At 43.5% G+C, this 26,557-nt stretch overlaps 2 protein-coding genes across 2 annotated transcripts in view; one reads left to right on the forward strand and one right to left on the reverse strand.

The window, feature by feature from the left end:
- Positions 1-649: 649 nt before the first annotated feature.
- Positions 650-16,917, reverse strand: tex2l (testis expressed 2, like; the record flags this gene model as incomplete). The annotated part of the gene is made up of 13 exons (XM_084078267.1): positions 650-1,119; positions 3,977-4,148; positions 4,291-4,411; positions 4,748-4,957; positions 5,303-5,440; positions 6,502-6,634; positions 8,487-8,586; positions 9,961-10,110; positions 10,861-11,005; positions 11,354-11,360; positions 12,290-12,629; positions 13,372-13,572; positions 15,502-16,917. The coding sequence occupies 13 exons, from the start codon at positions 16,915-16,917 to the stop codon at positions 650-652; spliced, it is 3,603 nt and encodes a 1,200-aa protein (XP_083934393.1).
- An 8,475-nt stretch (positions 16,918-25,392) lies between these two features.
- The window catches only part of neurl2 (neuralized E3 ubiquitin protein ligase 2), a gene marked incomplete at its 3' end in the record, with an annotated part of 2,838 nt that continues 1,673 nt past the window's right edge, over positions 25,393-26,557 (forward strand). Inside the window, 2 exon segments of the mRNA XM_084078268.1 lie at positions 25,393-25,869; positions 25,871-26,453. Coding sequence (XP_083934394.1) covers positions 25,648-25,869; positions 25,871-26,453 — 805 coding nt within the window. The 5' untranslated portion in view covers positions 25,393-25,647.

Below are 26,557 nucleotides of genomic sequence, written 5' to 3' on the forward strand. Positions count from 1 at the left end.
GCAATGAGGATGTCAATGAGGAGTTCTACCACAGACTGCTGTCAATCATCCAGGCCCACCTCCCAAGGCGAAACATAATCATCACCATGGGCGACTTCAAAGAAAAGGCAGCGACAACCGGGGTTATGAGGAGATAATGGAGCTGCAAGCTCGGGGGAAATTAATGAAAATGGGATTCATCAACCTGTGTGCCACAAGCAACCTTGTCATCGGCGGGAGTTTCCTCCATCACAGAAGGATACACAAGGCAACCTGGGTATCACCAGACCTGATGACACCTAAACTAATCGACCATGTGTGCATTGGAAAAAGGTTCAGAAGATCTCTTAGATGTGCGTGTCAGAAGAGGAGCAGATGTATGTTGACCCATACCTCAAGGCCATCAAGCTGCTTTCCTTAAGAATAGATCCTGCACGGACCAGATTTCAACGTTGTGGGTCATTCTGGATCAGTCGTTGGAGTGGAACTCACCCATGTCAATTTTATTATATCTAATTTTATATGAAAAGGCGTTTGACAGTGTGGATAGGAAGACCATCTGAAAACTCGCCAATGCCCTCCATGTGAGGACAGGAGTGAGGCAAGGCTGCCTATTGTCACGTGTTCTGTTCGTGCTGGCCATTGACTGGGTCATGAAGACAACTACATCTCAAAAGAAATGGCATCCAGTGGAGACCTTGGACACAGATAGCTTCTTAATAGTGTCATACAGGGTCTTCATGTTCCTATGCTGTGCTGCTCCACTGCCAGAGCCATCCAGCGCCTCTATATAGCTCCTCTTATCTGCCCTTATACTTCTCCTGACTGCTCTGTTTGCTTCCGAGTACTCTACTTGGGCTCTTGCTTTTCTGGCCCGCGTGTGACTGTTATTCCTAGCTGCCTTCCTCTGTTTCCTCTCCTCTATCCTTTTCAGAGTCTCTGCTGTCATCCATTCCTTGTGGCTATGCTTTGTCACAACCCCTGTAGCCTGGCCTACCAGGGCCTGTGTTGTGTCTTGTGTACTCGTGTCTGTGTCCGTCACAGGGCCTGTAGGTTGGGGACTTGGGGTGCAATCAGGTGCATTGGGAGCACCTGGCCACTGTTCCCAATGCACCTGATTGCATCCCCAATTCCTCCACCCTGTGACGGACACAAACAAGAGTACACAAGACACAACACAGGCCCCCACTTTGAGAACCAATGTGTTAGATGACTGTCTCCCAGTCAAATTTGGTCACATGGTTCGCCGTTTTTCTCTCTCCCTACCCCTACCCCTCTCTCTCTCTCTCTCTCTCTCTCTCTCTCTCTCTCTCTCTCTCTCTCTCTCTCTCTCTCTCTCTCTCTCTTTCTCTTTCTCTCTCTCGAAAGCGATTGAATGGACGGACTTGACGTTGCTAGCGTATTGAAAAGCCGGTCGGTAGGCTACTTTTGTTTTTGCGGGACGTTGGTCGTTGATTTATATATTTTTTGCTGGGCGGGTTGGGCTCTGTGCAGTGCGAGGCGTCGTGAGATTGTAGATCGGCTATTTTCACAACGTTTGACTCTTTCTTACGTAATGTTTGACAATTTGGCCAATGCGGTTTTAAAAAGGTCTAAAAAAAAAGAAAAAAGTCCTTAAATTGTAACTATAAATGTGCAGACACCCTGTAAGCTATTCATCTGGGGACCCCCTGAGGGTCCCGACCCCCCAGTTTGGGAAACACTGCTTTAGAGGTACCAACGTTTTTCCCAAAACGAACTAACTAATTCACAAACAGACACACTCACTCACTAACTACTCACTCACTCACACCATGGGTCAAAAACGTAACATTGATCTAAATGCATTGAACTAATAAAGTGCATTTTATTCAACGGTCTTTGTTGCCCTCGTGTGGACAAAATGAATAAAGCAAGTTGAAGTGGTCAATAAATCCAGTGTTCACTCAGTTATCAACCTATTAAAAAAGAGATGACACAATATGGCACTAGTTTATACAATGTAAGCTGTTAAAATCTACAAGCTCTGCATGGCTCATTAGATCTTGTTTAGTCGATACAAATATTTGTTTTAGCTCCTGCTCATTTGATTTAGCTATTTTGTCTCATCTGTTTAAGGAAATACTGTAGGTAGCTGATATATTGCACTTTTACCTTAGCGCTAGGTATACTCTTGGTTGCTTGTTTTTGCAGAAAATGCACTTAAGACTTCTGGTGATTAGTAGTTTTCGTTCTCTACCTATGTTGAATGCACTTATTGTAAGTCGCTTTGGATAAAAGCGTCTGCTAAATGACTGTAATGTAATGTAATGTCAAGGTTTTAGCAAAAGGTATAAGTATAAGTTCTGACTTAGGGTTAGAACTTCTGAGAAGAGCCCAAATTAGGTTAGCCTTATCTGACTGAAACCGAGCCATAGTGTATGGAAACAAATCCAGAATCTGTGAAATACGTTACATGGGGGTGCATTTCGCCTTTCCAACATGTCGCCTTTCCGACGTTAACGAACCCTATACCTAACCCTAACCCTAACCCTAACCGCACGCGGAAGCCACTTGTCGGAGTGGCGAGATGTCGGAATGGAAGGAGCACCACGTTACATGGCACATACGGTACACTTAGTTCTTGTAGTCGAAAAGAGCCATAGTTGTCCTCTGTACTAGTGTTTACAGTAATTACATTGATCTGGTGTTCCAAGTTAATTCCCGATTTAATGGCAAAAATTAAAAACTGGAGCGCTTTGAAGTCCTTATACATTACTGTATGTGAATGTGTCCCGTGCTAAGAATTGTAAATAACATTCATTGAAAAATACGTTGTTGTAAAGGCTCATCAAAAATAGTGAAAGAGGACGAACAGCTTTTTTTTAATCACAATTCCCTCCTCCAATGACCTCCCGTGAGAGATGAAGAGACAGGATAAGGAATAGTACAGGATAACACGGAGAAGAACTTATACTTTTAAGCTTGATCAAATAATACTTTTTGTGTTATGAAGATGTGTTGGTATAAGAGGGGTGATAAAACTACTAATTAAAACACTACTGTTGTTCTTGGTTGTTTAATAATTACTTCCATACAGCATACTAAACATACTGCTGACAACTGATCTGTAAACAATCAAAGCAGTGAATACATCATCTCTTAAGAGTCTTTCACATGTAAACATTGTCAAAAGACATGACAGTCATTTGAAGTCATGTAATGCACATTGCTCTGCAATACATACCATATCACTTAGTACATAAATCACACCATTAGCACAGTAAAATCCTCTGTGTTAATCTAACCATTTGTAACTCAGACAGTGTACAAATGCAAATTAACAGTGAGGATTTTACTATGTTTATATCGAGTCAGAGACAGCATAACTCTACATCATAGTGACAAGTCATCAACACTGAACTCTGCTTCAGTAAAGCTGTAAAGCTGTGACAGTGTACAAATGTAAAAATGTTTACACTCTGAGTTACACATCGTTAAATTAACACTCACTGTGTAGATAATACACATATATCAGATAATATCTCCCGGTATGTAGGAGGAATGGCAACAAAAGAAATGTTGTACTAATAATTATAATAATTATAATAAATGTACTTGTATAACATGTCTAAAAAGAGTTTACAACGTGCTTTACACAGCACATATGAAAACAAAATGGTAAAATAACACAATGACTATCAATAAATGATCGATTAAATAAAACAAAACAAGAATAAAACAATTTAGTGTCAATTCAAAATGCATAAAAAATTAAAGCTAAATAAGTGGACGCACCAGCAACAGGGCTTTGTCACGTGGCGGTGTCGCTCGCCAAAAAGAACAGATATTGAAGTTAACAACGCCATGTATGAGTGATCATTTTCTTAAGCGTAACTTGAATTGCATTATCATTCGTTCACCTTTTGTTGTCACACCTCCACCAATCTGGGAACCCATTCCTGGGCCACTTTTCTCTTTTGCGTATGGGAGTCTCAGAGCTCCACTGCAATAGCATCAATCTACCACACAGGGTCACTATCCAGACTCTGGCCCAGTGGTCCCACTGGGATCTTCTCTATGGATTCCATGGAGGGGTTTCGGGATGGTGGCGAATGAGTGGAGAGATGCGGGGATGGCGGAGGACTGTCAATCCCAGAATGCATCAGGGGCAGGAGGATATCATCCATGTTGGGGAACACAAAGACTTTCTGAAACAATAAATGAATACAATGACAGTGAGAATCCAAGAATAGGGATGCTATAGGGTTCATTATTTTTCTGTGATTACATTTTATCAGTGTTTTTTAATCCCTCCTATATTTTATCACCACGCTAACATGAAGAAATCACCTGGAACTCATCCTGAAGTTTCTTCTCAATCCATTCAGTCACGTGACAGAGGGTCACCTCCCGTTCCCCTAGTTTGGGACAGACACGTAGATCCAGCCTCGGTGGGACGCAAAAACTGTACCTGTGCACACGTACAAACAAATGCAAATGTGTACAAAGTACACACACATGCAGACAGATTCAGACACAGTAGATCCATGACATATAGATAAGCAGCCATGTCGCTTCTACTGCTGTTTCAGATCTAATCTGTTTGTACAGTATGTGCAGTCTTTCTGGGTCACTATGCCTGTGTACTACAACCAAACTTGTATCTGATATGATACAACATGTGTAACGTGGGCATGTATCAGATTATATTCGGTTCATATTCCCAATTTTTTTTATTTTTTACAGAACAGGATAGACAAATAACATGATACCATACAATAAAGACATAAAATACATCCCGTCATACCATATCCTGTCTGTAGGGGGAGGTGGGATGTTAATGGTCAGTGTCCCTGACAGCTCTCGGACCTCGACAGTAAGCAGCAGGGGCATGTTGGACATGTTTTCCATTTTCTTCTTAATGAACTCGTTCTCGGTCGCTTTCTGGAAGTACTTTGATTTAGTGATTTTGTCCATAAATCTCAAGATTTTCCTCCCAGTCCTGCCACCTGCTGCCCTATGAGGAGAGGAGAGGCTGCATGAGTGGATTCATTTGTGCAGAGCCAACAGTGATATGAAAACATACAACGTAAAGTTGGTGTGTATTCTGGAAACTGTATATTCTGTATATTCTGATTGTGAACGAGTGTACAGACAACCAGAATGTGACATCGGCATTCATGATTTTCAATACATGATCAATATTGTAGAGATGAGAACTTCATACCTATTGGGAACAAAAGCCTTATCAGAAGCACTTTCTAGTTTGCTTTGTAGTATGCACTAATTGATGAGTCCTAAAAGCAATGTTGTCAAATAACATTTAAAAAAGAAATTCAGAAACAACACAAACAACTTTTACCCCTCAGCTCCAGGGGGAGCCCCCTTCTCCCCCATCGGTGACTGAGAGTCAGACAGAAAAACGTCTTCCTCATCAGAGGAACCGGCGCTGGACGACTCCTCATCACTGTCAGCCAACACATTAAGGATGGACCTGCAGCTGCAGACAGACACAGAGCAGAATGCCAGATAGATGGATGGATGGATAATGTTTATGGTCATGTTTTGTCTCTGATTTTCTTACAACTCCCTTGTCATGTTCCTTCAAGTTCTTTTTAATGTGCGAGACATAACAAGAGTATCGTCTTTGTCTTTTTTTTCCCCCCTCTTTTTTTCTTTTCTTTCTCTGTACAACTATCTACACATCAGTTAGCCATTAAACGATAACTTTTTATATAGCTCTTTTTTGAAACACACTCTTCCAAAGTGCTTCACTTAAATGCATGTAAAAATACGAATGAAAACATTCTAAACGAACAAACCAAATGTGGAGAAATTACGCAAAGCGAAGCTTAGAACATGTACTGTTCCAGTCACACAAATGTAGGCAGTATAAAGCCACAGTATGAATCTATGACAGACAGAGCCATCTGGCAGGAAGCCAACTAATAAAGTGCAATACTTCTCTGTAGATCAGACTAGATGGGTTTTTAATGAAGAACACAGAATGCTGGAGATGACCTGAACACACAAAGTCATAAAGTATGTGCTTGTGTTTATGTGTGTGTGGGGGTGTGGTGAGGTGGAAGGGGGTTCCCGTACATGCAGCGGACCAATACTATGTCAGTGACAGTGATTGATGGCCATACAGTAGGCTACTTATACAACAGTGTGTGTGTGTGTGTGTGTGTGTGTGTGTGTGTGTGTGTGTGTGTGTGTGTGTGTGTGTGTGTGTGTGTGTGTGTGTGTGTGTGTGTGTGTGTGTGTGTGTGTGTGTGTGAGCGCGCTCACGTGTGTGTGTGTGTGTGTGTGTGTGTGTGTGTGTGTGTGTGTGTGTGTGTGTGTGTGTGTGAGTGAGAGTGAGAGTGAGAGTGAGAGTGAGAGTGAGAGTGAGAGTGTGTGTGTGTGTGTGTGTGTGTGTGTGTGTGTGTGTGTGTGTGTGTGTGTGTGTGTGTGTGTGTGTGTGTGTGTGTGTGTGTGTGCGTGCGTGTGTGTGTGTGTGCGTGCGTGAAAAATGTCATCACTGTCAGTTTTTGCACTGCATGCACGTGTGCAACTAACCCCAGACTCCCAGTATCTGCCAGACTGTCAGTGTCCTGGCCTCCATCCTTGCCCAGTTTGGACAGGTTAAACTTGGTCTGCAGGGTCATCTGGAGGGCTCCTGTGTAAACCAACCCCACTTCCAACCACAGGCCTGCAGGAAAGATAACACTGAGCATAGTTAGTTAGGCAAATACAAACTGCACCGTTGCATGGTAAAGTTCTCAGTGTTCATTTAACTCTGACTAATCTGCCAGTAGCCTGGCATGGCCATGCTACTGGCAGATTAGTCTGGTTTCCAGGCTATTAACTCTGAGTGTAATCAAATGGACAGTCACGTAAGTTACACATGGAGTATTTCACTGTGCAGTAAAAAAAAAAACTGGATATAAGGAAAGATCTATGCCAATGGACAATACAACACACACACACACACACACACACACACACACACACCCCCATTCATTTTTCATTTCATGAAAAATATCAGTGTAGAAGAATCTAAAATGTAATAATATTTAACATTTAGCATAGAATTCTATAGAAAGGATCAGATCATTTCATATAACTGCTGTTTGCTTCTATCCTTCCTCTTCTGCCCAATTTACACCACAGGAATATCCTATTCAAAAAGACAATTAAATGAAGACAATGGCTGGTGTTAGCTTCCTGCCTGAGGGCCAATCTGTGTAGGTACTTAGTGAGTGGATTAAACAGCTTTGCAGTGATTATGAAGGCTCGGAACATTACAGTAAATTACAACAGATTATAATTCCCATGAGGTTGGGATGACACATGTTGTGTACTGAACAGGGCAACAGGCCAAAGCTGAAAATGGGATCATCTGTGGACAAAATCTGTGACATGCTAGCCTGGTTGTGTAATGCTTGATTTCTACAGTACTTAGTTGCACACATGGCATTGCAAACTGAATATGGCAGATCTGAAAGCTCACAACGTGTCGCAGCGCGATGTGTTGTGAGTTTGTAGAGTGGCTATTTTCTATGCGAGACACAGTGCACAACCAAGTACAAATTGGGCTTAAGGTACAGTGTGGTGGATTGTTGAGGGGGGGGGGGTATAGACACAGATGGTACGGAACAAATGCACAAAATCATATTTGGGGACATTCCAAATCCATGGATTATTATGAGTGAAGGTACCTTTGCTTGATTGCCTGATTTTCTCTCCCCCTCTCTCTCTCTCTCTCTCTCTCTCTCTCTCTCTCTCTCTCTCTCTCTCACACACACACGCACGCACGCACGCACGTACACACACACACACACACACACACACACACACACACACACACACACACACACACACACACACACACACACACACACACACACACACACACACACAGCAAATAATAAAAAAGAAAGGTTGAAGTCTGTCTGTGGAAACGTACAGTAGGACATGCACAGTGGGCTAGGCCCATGCAGAAGAACCACGTGCCAATAACTGTAAAAGATAGCAGAAGAATCCAACTGAATGACATTATTAATAAAGGCATATTGAGGTCAGATACTCCACGTTATCAGCTTGCCCGCTGTTGTTGGGGATTTGCACTGATATCAACCATTGCCTAATAATCTCTAAAGACAGAACAGATTTTTTTTTACCAAATGTGTTCCCAGATTGAACATTACCTAACTACACAGATTTGCGCTGACGTTGGGCATGTCCATATTACGAATCCGGGCGGGCACACAGACAAACACATTCCACGACAGACAACTTGAACTCTACAGTATAAAGAAGAATAGCTGGGTATCCAGTGTTAGCCAGATTACGGCGTGGGTGGAATATGAACAAAGTACTTGAAGGCAAGTCTATGATGTCAGTCATCTATGATGTCATCTCCATATTTGGGCAAAGTCTCATCCCAGATAAAAAACAAACAAACAGAGAACTTGGAGGTCAATCCATGTCATGAGTACAGCACAGGTGTGTGCGTGCGTGCATTTGTGTGTTGCAGTGTGTAACCATCATGCCACGCTCACCTTTGTGGTTTACCTCTGGTCTGGAGGTGGCAGTGATCTGAGGCAGGGTGGAGCCCATGTCCAAGTCATTCAGGGTCAACTCATTCATAAAATAAGGCAACTTTGAGACAGACAGGAAGTAAAAAGAGAGAAGAAAGCTTACGTCAACTTATGGATAATTACCTACAGAGAACACGTTCATGATCTGTAATTAAGAATGGGTTCTCTGAGAATGTAAATGAACACTCCGGTTCTTATTACTTTATTATTTTATTACTGCTCCACTGATCAGATTGCAACCCTTGCTTCTCACTAGTCCTGCATTTCATCAGCCCAGCCTCCATCTGAAGGCTCTAATTGTAGATCAGGGGTGTCAAACTAATTTTAGGTCACAGGCCAGACTGAGCAAAATGCTAATTCATGCGGGGCGGGCCGGGCCGGTGGTGCACGCATGAACATACACGTGCATGTTCTCCCCCCCCGAACCTGCTCTCGTGTGGCTCAGTCTTTATATGCTATAACAACAAAATGTTTCACTTTTTGTATGAAGATTAGATAGCAAGCATACTCTCTGTCTCTCTCTGTCGCATGCACGCACACGCGCACACGCGCACGCGCACGCACGCACACGCACACGCACACGCACACACACACACACACACACACACACACACACACACACACACACACACACACACACACACACACACACCTGTGTCCTGTGTCTTTTTTGGGGAGAAAATAGGTTGCAACAACAACGGATTTAAAACAACACATTCGTACATCTAGTTGTATATTGTGAAATAAATGCGTAGGCTATTGTTTTAAATGTATAGTCTGCTGTCATCTCTAGGATCTAGATCTACCCTGGAGGGAAGCATGCCATCGCCACTTCTTGGGAGGGCCTCTGTAGGCCTGTCACAATCATTACATAATCGTCTAATCGCAATTATTTTATATAATCGCAATTATTTTTGCATAATCGTCATAATCAATTCTATGTTAATCGCAGTTATTTGAGTGATAATTAATCGTCAACTTAAATTTGTAATGGTGACAGCCCTAGGCCTCTGCTTTTGCCTCTGGTCGTTCAGTTTTATCGCCGGTTTTATTCCTGCTTCTGGTCAGACTGAATGAAATATTAATTCTACATAAAATGTAGACTGTTTCATATGTTTGATATTTGCTTGATACAATCACAATGTTATAATTTCATTAAGAAAATATGTTAACCACATTAACCCTGTGGTCCCTATTTAAGGCAAATTGTAAGAAGTTTTCCAAATTTGTCAAGATTTTTCTTTTTAAATTCAAAAAGAACAAAAATAGCTATTCACTGCGATGCGATGCATTGTGTGTTGGTAGACCAACTATTTTCACTATTTGTCATACGGAGAAGTATATACAGTGGTGCTTAAGTGGTTAAGAAAATGCCCCAATTATTTTTTTACAAATTGAACCCTATGCCCAACATTTGTATTAGAATCTCTCTCACTCTGATTTTGCTCAGCTTCTTCTGTATCTTGTTGGAAACCATGTCAGACCAGTGCCTCTCCCGCAGGAAGTCCCAGAAGATCCGACCAATCAGAGCGTTGGCCCATGCAGTCTGGCCTTCCCCAAGGCGCTGTGGGAGATTGCAGGTGCACTGCAGGAAGAGAAATACATAATTTTAAACCTGAGTCATGGCTAAGAAAAGATAAGAGACTTAGGTGCAACTTAAACCTACAGAGTCCAATTAATAGAGAACTAAAGGTACAGGCAAGGTACAGTATGATGGATGATGGACGCACTTGGTCTTTTGGTCGGTCTGTCTGTCAAAAAGTTTGCAGCAACTGAGAGCTTGTCTCTTGAATTGCGTGCTTGTGTTTTTTTGTCAACTATGGTACGTTTTTAGAATAGAATGCACACATTTACCCTGAGAATATAATTTAAAGGATAGTTCACCCAAAAAAAGACTTTTTTTCTATCAATTAGTCACCCCATAGAGACTTGAATTCATGGATATTTTTTAGTTTTTGTCGCATTCCTAAGCCAATAATTTGATGACGGATTTGATGATGAACTCAAGCTTTTTTGTGTTTGATCGTTTTAAAAAATATGCACAAATATTATGTTCAATCAATCGATCAATCAATCAATCAATCAATCAATCAATCAATCAATCAATCAATCAATCAATCAATCAATCGAGCTAGCTATCTAGGTATCTAGCTATCTAACTATATATCTATCTTCATTGGCCATATGTTATGCATCAATTATATCAAATGATTCTATCATACTTGACTCATTCATTCTGGTACACTCTCAGTTAGCGTAAACAAACACTGAGGAGTGTAACTTCATGTTATGCTTAATTCTACTTGCTTCATTATCACTCTAAATTATGACTCACATGTCCATTAGCTGTAGGACTTGTCTGTGTGCTGCTTGCTACTGGGCTAGTGAGGGGGCTCGGTAGCTCTGTGGCCAGGAGATTAGCCATGTAGCTGGGGTAGTCCAGCAGAGAAAGGCCCCTGGAGATGCTGATGGAGGTCCGGCTAGAGGGGGATGTGGGGGTCAAGGGGGTCTCATCATCTGTGCTGGCCACTCTGCTGGAGCTGTGGCTGCCCTGGGGGGCGAGGCGTGAGGGACTCCCACTCTGTATAACTGATGCGTCACCTGGGAAAAAAGGTTAGTTAACCCTGGCGCTCTATTTTGTGTATGTCATTATGCAATCTGGGAACCCATCGCCAAATAAAAAGGAAAAACAGCGCCCTTTGCTGTTTTTTACTCTTTCACTCTGGGGGGAGCTAAATGGAGCACCCGTGCGCAAGGAAACCAGGAATTTTGGTCTGCCCTCAGCACTCCACTTCCGGTGGTGCGCTTATGTTTTCATTCCCACTAACAATATTTCTACACGGAACAATAACACCACACTAACACCACACTTGTTTCTATGATGAAAGAGCAAGTTAAAATGTGAATATCTTTCTGTGGTTTTGTCTGCTCCGAGGACGCTATTGTTAAATGAGTTTCGGTTTGTTTTCAATGGGAAGCGAAAGCAGACAGTAAATCCCGCCCACTACATTTCATTGGGTAAAGCGCGGCCTGCTTCCTGATCTGAAGGCACGCCCACTTGTAGGCCAGTGCGTACACGTTATGACGAACCACTGCAGTGCACAGGGCAGGGTCGATGGTTGATCTTCCTTGGATGTCTGATATATGGCCAGTCAAACGCTGGCGGAGAATCAGCATCAGTCCCCTTCACGCTCCCCACAGGAGACTCTGAAATAAATACTTTGAGTGCAATTGTATATTGGCATATGTCCGAAAATACTAAACCCCACTAAAGGCTAAAGCCTGGTGCCCCTTAAAGTATACAGCTAAACTGTTTACATGTATGCCTTTGTCAAAGCACTGTTTAAGAAGACAATCTGTTAACCACTTAAAAGCCCTACAGTATATACTGTACTTAGTTCTACGATAGTGAATTAAGCCTATTCTCACCATTTTACAATGTCTTCATATTTATTTGTGTGTGCCTATGACAAAATAGGCACAATAGGGCGAGACAGAGAACCTATTTCACCCATGCAATAACCTGGCCACTGCTGGGTACCAAAATACAGTAAGGAAAGTGGTCACAAGACATCTGTGAGAACTGAATCCTCTAAGATCATCTCACTACTTCTCCCCCCATCATAGATACCTAGAAAAGGGAATTGACTCTGGAACGCAAAGAATTGGAGCATATAATCCATAATCCACACATAACAGAGCATTTGTGCAGACATGCCTTATCTTTCCTCTTCTCTATAATCACTAATGCATTAACCTCCTACCCGTTCTGGACAGACTTCTACCGCGCAGCTCTTTTCCCCTCTCCTTCTCCACCTCCACACCCATTGAGGCAAACTGGAAGCAATGAAACCACTCTTCCTTCTCTCTGCCGGTGCGACCAAAGAGGTAGAGAGTGGTGGGGATCAGGTCAGTGGCCGGTTTGGTTGTTGGCTCTCTTTGGGTTGCTAGTTCATCACTCAGTTCCTCTCCATCTCTCCTCTCCTCTGTCCCTCTCTCCTTCTCTTCTTCCAGGGGTTTCTCTCCCTTTGCCAGCTGGATGCAGATCGGGTACTTTGGGTTCCACAGCCTCTTGCGAGCTAGCACAGACGGCAACAGATACACCTAACAGAATAGAAATAGCATTCGTTTTTTATGGATGCAAAATTAATCATTTATATGCTATATAAGGGTACTGTATAATGTAGGTATGTCAGCAATATTGGAACATTGAATTCCTTTGTGTCATTCCAATGTCAAAAATTGTTTGACATACATACAATACATACAATACATGTTGCTCCCAGCTCCCTAACACATCAAGACTACAAATCATGATTACTAATCCCAATCAGAATATTTGATCAAAATAATCGGGATTATCATTTTTCTCGGAGTCGTTCAATCCTAATCTTACATCAATCCCAATCGCAAAACAAAAAGAACACAAATGGACAAGTAAATCTATTTGGTCTTGATCACTCTGTGCAACCCAGCTACAGCAGCAATAAAACAGAAATAAAAACAGGGATTACTGATGGGGGATGGCAAGAGCCAAATGTAAATCTACAATGTGAGAGCTGGGTCTCTGGCTAAAATAGTGAGCATGGTACCATGCTAATCAGTTGAGCCATTAGAACGCCTCTACCCTGGGGGTGCTTGGTGGCACAGCCAGTTGCACAGACTAAATACTCCATTCAGTTGCGAGGTCCTGAGTTTGAATCTGACTCCTCCTTATCTCTGACCTCAATTTCCTGTCTCTCTACACTCTAATAAACAAAAATAGGGAGAAAAAAAAATGCTCTTCTTTAAAAAAATAACTCTACCCTAGATATCTTTATTATTATAGCGACAGAGGTGTTCATACCTTACTGTGTGCCAGCTGGAAGGAGCGGGACCTCACAAACGTGATCTCGGGTAACTTCTCGTCGTATGTGGCCCTGCGACTGATGTTAGAGCGTGGAGAGTCCAGGCGAAGACGGGAGCCTTCCAGGGTGGCAAACACTGACTGAGTCAGGGATGGGTGGTAGGATTCTGCGTCATATTCACATATCTCATTCATCCAGCCCTGAAACAGAAGCAGTGACAAACACAGTACATTAGGTTACATACAATAGAGGAAGTGCAATACATGCCTTTAGAGAATTGTCTCACACAATGGCTTCTTCTCATAATTTATCCCATTCAAGAATACTAATGCCTGATTTATACTTACTAATTGTGCACCAGGGTGGTTCACTCACCGAAAATAGAAGCTCGATAAGCTCACAATGCGTCATGCTGCATGCTTGTGAGCTTGTAGATCTGCTATTTTCCGTGCCCAAAACCGTGCCCAACCAAGTATAATTCAGGCTTGTATATCAGAAATCCAGACTTAATCTCATTCCTACGATTCCGAAATAGCAATTACAGCAATATAGGTTAACATAAGGACTATAGATGGAGGTAGGATACTGGGGTCATAGTAATATGATAGCATTGTCAATGAACAATTAAGGTCAGGGCTGCATGCTGGGTGGGAGGTGGGGGCGGGTTTTTTGATGGAACAAGCAGTGCCTGAAGCCACTTGACCTTTTCCCTCATTATTTTCCCTCTGTTTTGTCAGTAGCAGAAAGAGACTAGAAATATGAGCCAATAACACTGAATCGTGCTGCCGAAGACTGAGAAATGTTGTGCTGTACTGAAAACAAACCAAAAAAGATCAAAGTAATGGTCATATTCTGTATTCTCCGTCATATAAAATCCCCAGTGGAAAACTCCCCACACACAGCCTGACATTGCAACCTTCACATTAAAGGCAAATGGCTAATTGCCACAACACAGTTTGGCAGACACAGCTTGATGACACAGTTTGCTTTACCACCTTCCATACTGTTACATCCTCCTTTGGGGTCTAACTCAGTTACAGTAATTACCTCTGGAACTGACATTGGCTTGACAGGGGGAAGCTGTCCTCTCGTCTGTGCCCTGCGGTAAAGCTCAGCTATGTGAGGATAATTGCTACCCAGACTGCAGAGATTTTTTAATTATGATCTAGAAGACAGTAATTGCGTGTCGGGGCACCTCGTGTGGTCACATGCAACATTAGGATATCTTTGGGGTGTGAAAAATCATCCGCAGGGAAAACACTGTCTGTTGTTCTAATTGTTGGCAGGTCTCTGCTAGAACATATCGGACAGGTCGTATTGTATCATTTATGTGTTATTAAAACACATAACATTTTGAGTTCTAAACAAGGGTTAGGGTTAGGGTTAGGGTCCTTATTGCTTGGTGTGTAAAGTCCCTACCTTCTGAGTCTGTTTATGAAAGTGCCGCAAAAAATAGTGCAAATCACATCTTAACAAATATTACCTACGTTTTTTATTATAGCAAACATAGAGGGAGACGAACTATGGGAGTTGTAATGTGAGCAATAAGGAAATGAGATGTAAAGGATTGCTCCTGACAGTCGAGGCTGTTCACTAAATTGTACTTTGAAGACAATAGGCTCTATGCATAGCAGCCATATTGGGAATGAATTGGACCCCTTACTTACTTCCTTTACAGGTGTTACCAATATAATACTAATTAAGGCTCTGTTCCATTTAGTGTGGCATAGTGGTTGTCTTATTTTCAAGGGCCCCCATAACTCTGAGAGTGTACAAATGGAACCAAATGGACCTTTACGGGTCCATTTGGTTCCATTTGCACACTCTCAGAGTTTTGGAACCAAAAATGGAGTGTTTCTAGTGAGCCAACATGCACGATATCAGCACCCTGACCAGAATGGTAGCCTACAGAGCCTTCATTGGTATCATTGGTAGCACCTGTGAAGGAAGTAAGAAGAGGCCCAATTTCTTTCCAATATGGCTGCTGTGCATAGAGCCTATTGTACCCATCTTTTTTAAATCTTTTTCCATAGCATCATGTATGTGAGTTGTTTGTTTGGTGAGAATGGATATGTGATGAACTTTAGGGTAGTAGGATATTTTCCACCTTGCCGAGTCAGCTGTCATACCTTCAGGACTTCAGGCTGTGTGCTTGTGGTACTGCCAGCCGCCATACCCAGGGCCTTTGCTGGTCTGCGTGCTCTGGTGTAGGACCTTGACGAGCCCAGGCGAATAAGTAAAAGTCCCAGCATGAAACCCATTGCCAACCCCACAGCGAGGCCAGAAAGGTAGGGACTGAGAGGCAGGGTGAAGTAGCCATAAGACAAGGCCGCCACAAAAAAAAGGCTCATCCGTGGTAGAGGAGGAGGGTGATGAAGAGAGTTCCTCCTGGCCACAGGTTCTGAAGGCAGCAAAGTACAAGGAACAGGCAATCTCTGCCTCTGCCTACAAGTCTCAATGGCTACCACTTGCATCACGTCGTCATCCGTGCATATTTCCAGCTCCTCTCCCCTGCTGGTTATTAGCCCGCTGCAGTGCACAGGGCAGGGTCGATGGTTGATCTTCCTTGGATGTCTGATATATGGCCAGTCAAACGCTGGCGGAGAATCAGCATCAGTCCCCTTCACGCTCCCCACAGGAGACTCTGAAAGCCCTGCATCCAGGCTAGTGAGGCTACCCTCCCGTCCTAGATCTTTGCCCTGGTTTGTACGACACTGGTGCTTGGGACTGCCCATGCTCTCATCTCTCATGATCTTGTTGAACATACTGCTCAGAGGCTCCTGCACAGCAGAGAACTTCCTCTTAGTGTCCTCCAGCTCCATTTTGAAGAACCCCCCCTTGGGGCTCTCTCCACTGGGGGAGAGCGAGCTGGGAGAGGGAGGCGCAGTGCGGGAGTCCCCATTGCCACGGGCTTGTCTGGGCTGGGTCAGCTGCTTCCACAGGTGGAGGTTGAGGCGGGAGTCGGACTTTGACTGGGACACCTCGGGCTCCGAGCGTGAAAGCTCGGTGGAGATCGACTTCACGAGGCTGAGCAGCGGCCTGGGTCGGAGGGTAGAACTCTCTTTGAATTCCAGCTCTGTGGACAAAGACTTGACTAGACTGGCCAGGGGCCTCTGGGGAGGCGAGGATGGGCCCGGGGAGAGGAAACTGGAGCCCGTCATGGTGGTGGTGCCAGTGAAATTCCCCAGTGAGTCAGGGGAGGGAGGGGAGAAGGGTACGTGGAGCACCGGGGAGTGCAGCTCTCCGTCATCCTCCCCTGAGGTGTGTCTCTCCTTGGAGAGAGAGATAGAGGGGCAGTTCTTGTCACGTTCCAGGGAGAAGAGGAGTTCATAATCATCCGGGCTGCCCCACTGTCCTTCTGTGCCTGTTAGCTGGATCACAATGTCCCGAGGGAGATGCCCCTTGGTCCCATGGGCAGTGGATCCACCAGCTGGAGCATCAGGAGGAGAAGAACGCGAGGATCTTCCTCGATCATCTCTTCGTCGATAATCTCTTCCTCGATCATCGCTTCCTCCTCTTCCTTCATCTTTTCCGCTCTCTGCCATTGGTTATCTTTACATTGCAGTCCCCAGGCACCTAAGAGTCGATGAAAAAGAAAAAAGGGCACACTGTCAGCTGCATTATTAAGCCTTGGAGGAGGATAAAATAAAAGCATTCAGAACTGGGAGAGAAAGAGAGAGAGAGTGGAAGAGGGATAAAGAGAAAAAATAGATTGAAAGGAGAATCTTTTCCTAAGTTTATGCTTCATTTCCCGTAGCAATTTATTTTCAGTATAGGAGACAGGAAAACTGCTTGCTGACAGCCATCCATGAATTTAAGAGTCAATGTAATGTGATTTCACTGTAGAAAGATTGGTTATGGATTAATCTATGCTTTCATTAGAGACAAAGTGGGGGCCTCAATCACAGCCAAGAAAGCATGCATCTCTCCCTCAGCTGTCGCTCCACATATTGAATGAGTTTTGGAGGTGTACAAAAATAGATTTTTCTCCCCAACTTGTGGAAACTAGGACAGATGTAGTGATGGATCTCATGATACATTGGGAATGGGTGGAAAACAGACATGCGTGAGGGCTAAGTTTCTGCACTCATGGTGCGTACACAATCATGAAAAGGTAATTAACATATACAGCCAAATAATGCATTTCTTCCCGAGCTTAAAGAAAACACAAACAAGCTTGTTTAATGCATTTGTGCTTTGCTCTGTAATATCACTGTGTTCATATGTTCAGCTATTGTAGTTTCAACAATTCAACATTCTGTTTCTGATTAAATGCTCTGATTTGAAAACCATGCATTGGCCTTCCTCGCTCTGTGACATAATGTTCAGTATGTCACCACGTCCCTTGAGGAAACAACTGCCTCCGAAATGTAGCCGCCAAGAGGCAGCCTTGTAACAGCAGCCATCATATTCTTCCAACATGATCCAATGCATTCTAGAGCCTCTTAAAGAGCGCTTATGTAACACCTAAGATGAATGGTGACTATAGTTCAAAGATGCTTTCAGTCATTTCTTCCATTCCTCCCCATGTGGGCCTTTGTGTGTCAGCAGCGCTGGTGCTCTGCTGTGATAGACAGGATTGTCAAAGCAAAACCTGGGGGCTTTAGCGCTGATGGATTCCAGAAATCTCACAACTCAAGATCCAGTAATTAATTGCCAGATCAGCCAGGGTCACTGTGAGACTTTAAAAGAGACTCAGGTCTCAAAGTTTTTACTGGTTATATAAAGTTTGTATATACAATATGTACTGTATATATATATATATAGTTGTCTAAGGGTAATCTGGACAAACATGGAACAAGGAATTTCCAGGTGTAAAAAGGGACTCTTACGGATCTGTTTTTATACTGTTTGAGTTAAATTAACGTTATACTGTCTGAGTTAAATTAACACTCCAGATTTTACCATGCAGATATGCATATAGTAGTGTAGAGAATACATGTAGGCCTACATATAATGTATATACAGAATAGATAGATATACCTGTAAAGCCATTGCATAAACCCACCACCATGATATAAAGTACAGAAATTCATAAGTCTATTAGAACGGCAAAAAGTGTGAAGTGCCCTGAGACTTTAGGATAGGAATCTGATTTGCCTGATTAACTAATGTGAATGAAAAAGCAGGTATGGATTTCCGGGCAGAAAAAGCCAGACACGTAGGCCTTAATAAAAGCGGTCACACCAAACTTTAATTCTGCCTATGCAGCGGATTCTGCCAATGCTTTTTAATGGGCATGGAGCGGTTTGTTGCCATTCACGGATTTCTGCAAAAAGAATGCTCCGTTCCCAATGAAAGGCATTGGCAGAATCGGCCGCATAGGCAGAATTAAAGTTTGGTGTGACTCCACCCTAATGACTCTTTCATTCGCTATCTTATTAAAACCACTTAAACCCTCTAGGCTGGACCTGAGTTGCTTTGATTTTTTCGTCTAGAGCTACGCCAAATCTCTTCGACAAAAAAAGCTGATCTACAAGTGATCTGCTATTTTTGGCTAATGTTCCCACCCAGAATATGGATGTTGGAGTTCAAGTGTTGAACGCAACCTTTCACTAGTTAAGTGTATTACAGGACTGTGTGACACAATTTCAACCAACTCTGCAGCAGCTGGTGGATTCTAAACTAATCCGCTCTCACCCAAAATGGACTGTAGGGTTTATGAGGCTCACAGTGCACACGGGTAGCCAGAAGGCACAGTGAGGTGCCAGGAGGATGCACACTTTCCGACGCACACACGCACGCACGCACACACGCGCACGCACGCACGCACGCACGCACGCACGCACGCACGCACGCACGCACGCACGCACGCACGCACGCACACACACACACACACACACACACACACACACACACACACACACACACACACACACACACACACACACACACACACAATCCATCCAGCCATCTCTTAGACAGCAAAATGACAAGAACAGCTTAAAATGTTAATTAGAAAGTAATTAGCGGTAAATTGTATGTCTGATGTAGAGGTAATTGTAACAATGTCCGAACAACAATAAAGATGGCTAGTGTCCAACATTATGCGTGTGTGTGCGTGTGTGCGTAAATGATTTGAGTTTGTTCAGTAACAGGGGTCTCCCTGTCTCTCCAGGTCTTTAATAAACAGAACATACATTTCAGGTGGGTTGTTGATCCAATCAGAAGAGAGGACCCATTTATTAGCTTCAATTTTAAAGTGTTCCAATACCAATTTCAGTCTGCTAACTTCTTTGTTTCATCATTTACAGTCAATTTTCACTTGTTTATCCTGTTTCCTTTATGAGTTCTCTCTCCTGACTGGATACAATTGGTATGCATCTTCTGTCTTCTGTTTACCAAAGAGCTGGAGATACAGGGAGACCCCTATACTGAACAAACACTATAGCACTGATTACTATCACAATATGCTTTTTAACACTTCATTAAACAAATAAATATTGTGTGTCCGTGCGTGTGCTTGCATGCATCTGTGCGTGTTTATGAGGCTGCATTTGTTTGTGTGTCATTATGTCCTCTGATTAGACATGGACAGTGGCAGTCTCAGATTAACATTAATGCAGGCTTTCACCGTGAAATCTGACAAATCACACAAGTCGGATTATGGGCTAAACCAACATTAGGTGGAGTCTGGTCTCAATCTGAGTTTGATGACATACTGTTGATCCAAACAACTAACTGTGCTTTGTTTACAGTAGTTATTTTGTTCCATAAGACCCTGCATGGTGTGTCGTCTGCACGTCGCAGACGACCTGAGTCGTTTGGATAGGCCAGATAGTCAGGAACCGCCAATGCGTCCATATGGCATAGGGCCTATGCCATAGGCATATTATGGAGTATGCTGATGTCATCAATATGACATCATAGATATCCATATATGGGCATAAAAGGGACACAGACAGACAGAGGTACAGGTAAAACACGTACACTGACAATGGGTACACCGGTCCCTACCCTGTGGGGCCCATGCACTCCTGCGTTTCCAACCTGCATCGTTCTTGACTTGCATTGCTCCCAATGGGGACCAGTCTATTAACCATATCTAGGACGGCGCCGGCCTATAGCTCGTCACAGACGTCTCACGAATTGCACAAACATTATGCGAAGCCCCCAGAATACGCCACGCTGAGGGTCTGTTTGGCCTATCAGGAAGCCTCGCCGACAGTTAGGCCTTCAGGAACACCAGAATCTCTGTCTCCGCCTCAGACCCGAGTTCAGGCGACTCAGCATACATGCTTTGCAGTTCTCGGAGACCGTACCTCCTAATGCCTTTTGGCACGTTCCATCAAGGGGTCTTATGAGACACACCGCCCGAATTTTAGACCGTTTGGTCTATCACCCTCCGAGTTATGCCCTGGAGCGCCCGTGGAGCGCAAAAAAAGAAAATAAATATTTAAAATAGTAATAATAATAATAATAATAATAATTAATCATGAAATAAATTAGACCTCAGCTAGAATGTAGAATGTATACTACCCTGACAATAGGCTACACAGTAGTACCCGTTTGATTGATATATGACTAAAACAGCACTAGTAAAATCTGGCTATAGAGTATATAGACTATTATAGACTATACATAGGTCTTCTCTCAGATCTACTCCACTCTCAGTATAGGACTACACTAAATTGGACATAGCAGGATTAAGCTGTAAAAGGGCAGAATTCAACACGTTACACGTTTGACATTAGGATGCAATATGGCTCAAGTGCCCATGTTTTTTTTAATTAACCACTTAAGCCCTATTACTTCATTGCAAAAGTAGCAAAAATAGCCAAACTATAAACTCATCACACATACATTATTATGAGCTTGTAGGTATATTATTTTCCCACAAATTGTGTGAAAATGTTTGACATTTCTGAAATATATACATATTTTTTTTAGTTTTTTTTCTTCTTTATCATTATTATTTACATTCGCCTACAACATCCCCAAAGGACATGCCCAAAACTGTTTACTCATAAACAATATTCTCACATAGGCCTACTATGCACATATTCATAAAGACATGCTTTTGCTTTGGCAATGATATGAAGAAGAAGACACACGTAAAAGTAAGGAATAACGAATCAAAATAGGAGCAGATGAGTGTGCTTACCGGGGGAAAACAATTTCTCAAAGGAAGCTTCGGGTTAAAACTCCACAACTGCGTTGTTAGTCATTCAGAGCATGTTGTCCTCTCTCAGCAGAGACAACATCACGTTGGCAGCGAAGCGCTCCTCGCGCCACCGCTTCAGCGACTGGCTGCATCCATCCAGATGTGCGATGCGCTGCCGAGGATCATGGCAGCAGCATCCTTCCTAATCCAGATTACTCTGTACAGCACGCACACTCGCGCACTCGCACGCACGCACGATAGGCTAGACAGAGAGAGGAGAGAGGGGGAGGGAGAGAGAGAGAGAGAGAGAGAGAGAGAGAGAGAGAGAGAGTGTGTGTGTGTGTGTGTGTGTGTGTGTGTGTGTGTGTGTGTGTGTGTGTGTGTGTGTGTGTGTGTGTGTCTGTGTGTGTGTGTGTGTGTGTGTGTGTGTGTGTGTCTGTGTGTGTGTGTGTGTGTGTGTGCGTGTGCGTGTGCGTGTGTGTGTGTGTGTGTGTGTGTGTGTGTGTGTGCGTTTGCGTTTGCGTGTGTGTGAGAGAGAGAGGGAGAGAGAGAGAGGGGGAGGAAGAGAGAGAGAGAGAGAGAGAGAGAGAGAGAGAGAGAGAGAGAGAGAGAGAGAGAGAGAGTGTGTGTGTGTGTGTGTGTGTGTGTGTGTGTGTGTGTGTGTGTGTGTGTGTGTGTGTGTGTGTGTGTGTGTGTGTGTGTGTGTGAGTGAGAGAGAGAGACACAGAGAGAGAGAGAGAGAGAGAGAGAGAGAGAGAGAGAGAGAGAGAGAGAGTATAGCCTAAATGCTTTCTAATTGATATTCAAAAATCGGCTCAACACGATTTCATTACTTTATTTCAGATGACACGACACTTCCGCAAACTCACGATATTTGGTAAATATTTGTGACAATGTGACTTATTAGGACTAATCAGTGTTGTGATTTGATATGTGATTTGTGAATCTCACCTCAATTCCTGCTTCCTAAAAGTGGACATTTTCATCAACTCAACACGTCATTCTGATTACTCATCTCTGTAGCAAGCAAGAGCTCAGAGAACAAGATGACACCAACTCAAGGAGTGTCATGTTCTAAAATGTAGTGACCGGTCCGGACTCCGGAAGTTATGTGAACTGATACAGAAGTATTATTGATAGAAAAATGATGTTCAAGTGGATGATTGTTGTAGCCTACAGTGACATCCTGTATACTTGGGCATGCAGTAGCCTATCTGAAGTAGTGGACATGGTGTCATACAGTTAGGCCTCTATGCTTACACAGCTTACGCGTGATTAAAGTATAGTTACAAGATTATGTACAGATACTGGGATGTGGGTCAAGCCTATAGTGCATATTATTTAACACTCCTTGGTGTCTCCATGAACATGACTGTATCCTCAACATCAACAACACCTCTCCTCCTCTCCCTTTCTCTGTTGGCCTAAATACACACACACACTGTTAGGCCTAGAAATGACAACATGAAGAATGGGTGTTGTTATGTGCAGACTGGAGCTAGTTAGCTACTGTACTGTATGATAGTCCCCATGTTTCACCTCAGGGATCTGGTGTCTGTTCCTGAATGGGCTGCCTGCCTGTCTGTACTTGAGTGACTGGCTTGCTTACTGGTCAGTTGACTGGCCTGCAGCTTCAACAGTATGACAATGGCCTGCATGGGGAACACCATACTTTGTTCTGTGAGTTTTATTTACGGTAAGTAATGGTCCTTGGATTGGACCAAGGCCAGGACAATACAATACAATACAATACAATACAATACAATACAGAAAATGAAATATCATATATATAATAGCAGTGTAACATAAAACATCAAGCCTATCTAAAAAAAACATAAAAGACCCAGACTAAAAACAGCATAAACAAACATATAAAAAAAAACAATATGTATGACGTGCAAATTCTAAAAGAAAAAGCTACCAACACAGCACATATAGGTAAAGTGCCATGGTGCAATCCTTTAAAAACAGTTACCAGCACAGTCTTGGTAAAGTGCTGTTGTGCACAAAAGTGCATTTACATCATGTCCAGTCCACAGTCGAATCACATGAACACTGTCAACGTGATACAACGGCAGCAAACAAAATAGGTCCAGCTGGGATTTTCCAACAGTGTGGTGGGGAGGGAGTTTGTAGAGAATACGGCAGGTGCTGCTGGTCCTCGCCCTTGTTGGTACGCAGCCACTCTGTAAACTGTTGAAGGTCACTTTTCCCGATGGGTTTTGGTTGCATTGTGCCCGGATGTCTCCTTACCTTGAATTCTACTTCACCAGGCGCAGTTTGACAGACAATTTGATTAGCTAGTCGTACCAGCTCTACAGCTTATAACAGTTATCAGCCCTTGGGCTGCTATCAGCCCTCTCTGTCTTTTTATCACTCCCCTCACCAGGTCAAATAAAGGCTAGATGTATGGTAAATATAGATTATTAAGCTTAGCCCAGAGGGCAGACATAACAAGCATCAACCTCAAGCCTGCCTGAGGTTGGATAATGCAAGTAGGCCTACAACAACGAATGCCTTATTTCGAAACAAATTCGAAAATAGCATTTGATGAACACCTTAAGGCTTAAGTTAATACATCTACATAGCCTACTGTCAACAAGAAACTGGCCGGGGAATAAAAGGGTATTTCCTGACATTGAGTAGGCTACAGAGAGTTGGCACAGAACTCAGAGGATGCTGTTGGCATGAGGGCATTAACCAAAAACCGGGGAGGTCGAAAGTCACGTTTTTAATTTTATTTTACGTTTTCTAATTGAATGACTTTAATGTTTATTTTTGCTCTGTGAGTGCATGTGTACAGAATGCAAACTGTAGGATTGGTTATTGTCAAGGACAGGAGTGATTCTTTCCTTTTCCAACTCATTCATAATTCATTGTTTCCAATGTAACCAGGCATCGGCAGTTCTCAGCTTAATTAACAAGCTTTTCAGCTGTGCCTCTGCCTCTGATGTGCCGAGGTCAGCTGCGTCATCCTGCGTGCGCTCTGTCCCAGCAGACAGACTGAACTGCACTGTCAGAACAGTCAGAACAGAAGCCACAAACTTTATCTTGTTGGATATGCATCATGATCCAACATTATGTAAGCCTATCTTTATCCAATTTAGCTGGTTGCCATGGAATCTACTATATTAACATAAAAACAAAAGCTGTAGGCTACATCAAGGGAGAAAGGATCGCTTTAGGCTATTGAGGAGTCTTTTCTACTTTTACATTTTCCACATCCTGAGAGATCTCAAAACAATTAATATGATAGTGTTAATTGGTTTCTTAAATTGGTTTCATAATTAACAATTCTCATGCATGAGATAAATCCAATTTACATACGAACGTGAAAATAATTAGTGTACTTTTCCTCTTCAGATATCACAGACAATATTAGACCACCATAGTCTTATGAGTTATGACATTAATGTATTCATAATGATCCTGTGGAGACCTATCTATCGGACTATATTGCTTTAATGGTTGATTTACATAGTAATCACATCTAGGAAGAATTTTCATGCAATGGCTATATTTAGATGATGACTTCTACAGTTGATGTAGAAGGCCTACTGTTTCACAGATTTATCTGGCATATGGTATTATCATAATTAGCCACAATGAGATTGGGGAAATAAATGAGTACTTAGGCCACAGGGGCTTTTATGGTCACATTTGCACCCTCTCTCTCTCTCTCTCTCTCTCTCTCTCTCTCACACACACACACATACACACACACACACACACACACACACACACACACACACACACACACACACACACACACACACACACACACACACACACACACACACACACACACACACCACTCACCACTACCCCCACTACCCCAACATACCTTGCCATCTGTTGACAGTATGCAGCTGTTCAAAAATAGCCCTCTACCAGAAGCTTCCCTGAGTGGCTAACAGATAGGCAAAGCAGGGGCTTACCGTGTGTCTTTGTGGGTACGTACGTGGACCATGTCACTGCTTTTTCCTACAGGAGAACCCACAAAACCATTTGTAAGGAGATACCAGACAGTTTACTTTGTACTGGTGGTCGTTTGACGCTTGTCCCACCAAGACAGCTGAGGCTAGCATAGCCCAACAGTGCTTTCGGTCGGCCTGACATTTGAGTGGCTTTAGAAACTACAGTAGCTACTCTCACCAGGCTCTTTTGGGAAATGGAACCCCACTCTGAACAGTTCATGGAATTCCACTTCGTCCATGGAACCAACGTGAGGCTAGACCTCTCGGGAACCCAGGCCACCCGCGTGGAGAGCTTTGCCAACGGTGTGTGTTTCAGCAAAGATCCGCTGAAGCCTGGGGAGATCTTTCTGGTGGAGATTGAAGAGAAGGAGCTCGGTTGGTGTGGCAACCTACGGGTCGGCCTTACTGCCAGGGATCCCAGAACCCCTAGAGGTAGTGCCGGAATATTCCTTACCTGACCTGACTGACATGGGCGACAGCTGGATCTTTGCCATCACCCGCAACCACAATAAGGTCGAGCAGCCAGACGGCGATGCAGGGGGAGAGGATGCTGGAGAAGAAGGAGGAGGACTGGCTGGGGGTCACAGGTTGGGACGAGGGAGGGAGGATGAGGATGGCGGAACTGGAGGAGACAGGGGAGGGGAGAGGAGGGATGACACTGACAACAAAACCAAGACCTTCTTCATGGACTCCCACCTGTACATTGATAATTTCCGGATCCCTAGAGACAAGCTTGTGGGTCGTAGCCGCCCCGGGCGCTTTAGCCACATCCTAGACGACCTGTACAAAACCAACGCCCTGCCCCCCACAGCCCGACGTAGCCGGATAGGCGTGCTGTACGTGCCCAAGGGTGAGGGCCTGGCTGACATGCACATTGTAATTAATGGGGAGGATATGGGAGCTTCTGCACGGGGGATCCCCGCCGTCCAGCCCCTGTATGCTGTGGTGGATGTGTTCGCTGCGACCAAGTGCGTCCGAATCGTTCAAGTGGAGTATGGATGTGAGTGTCAAAGGATGCACCAAGCGAGACACATAGAGCGTAGATCCATGACCTGGAAAGTTTTATACTTCACCATCTTTCCTTCACCTACCTTACAATCTGTC

The sequence above is a fragment of the Gymnoscopelus microlampas genome, assembly GCF_963454915.1.
Source record: "Gymnoscopelus microlampas genome assembly, chromosome: 14".
Classification (NCBI taxonomy): Eukaryota; Metazoa; Chordata; class Actinopteri; order Myctophiformes; family Myctophidae; genus Gymnoscopelus; species Gymnoscopelus microlampas.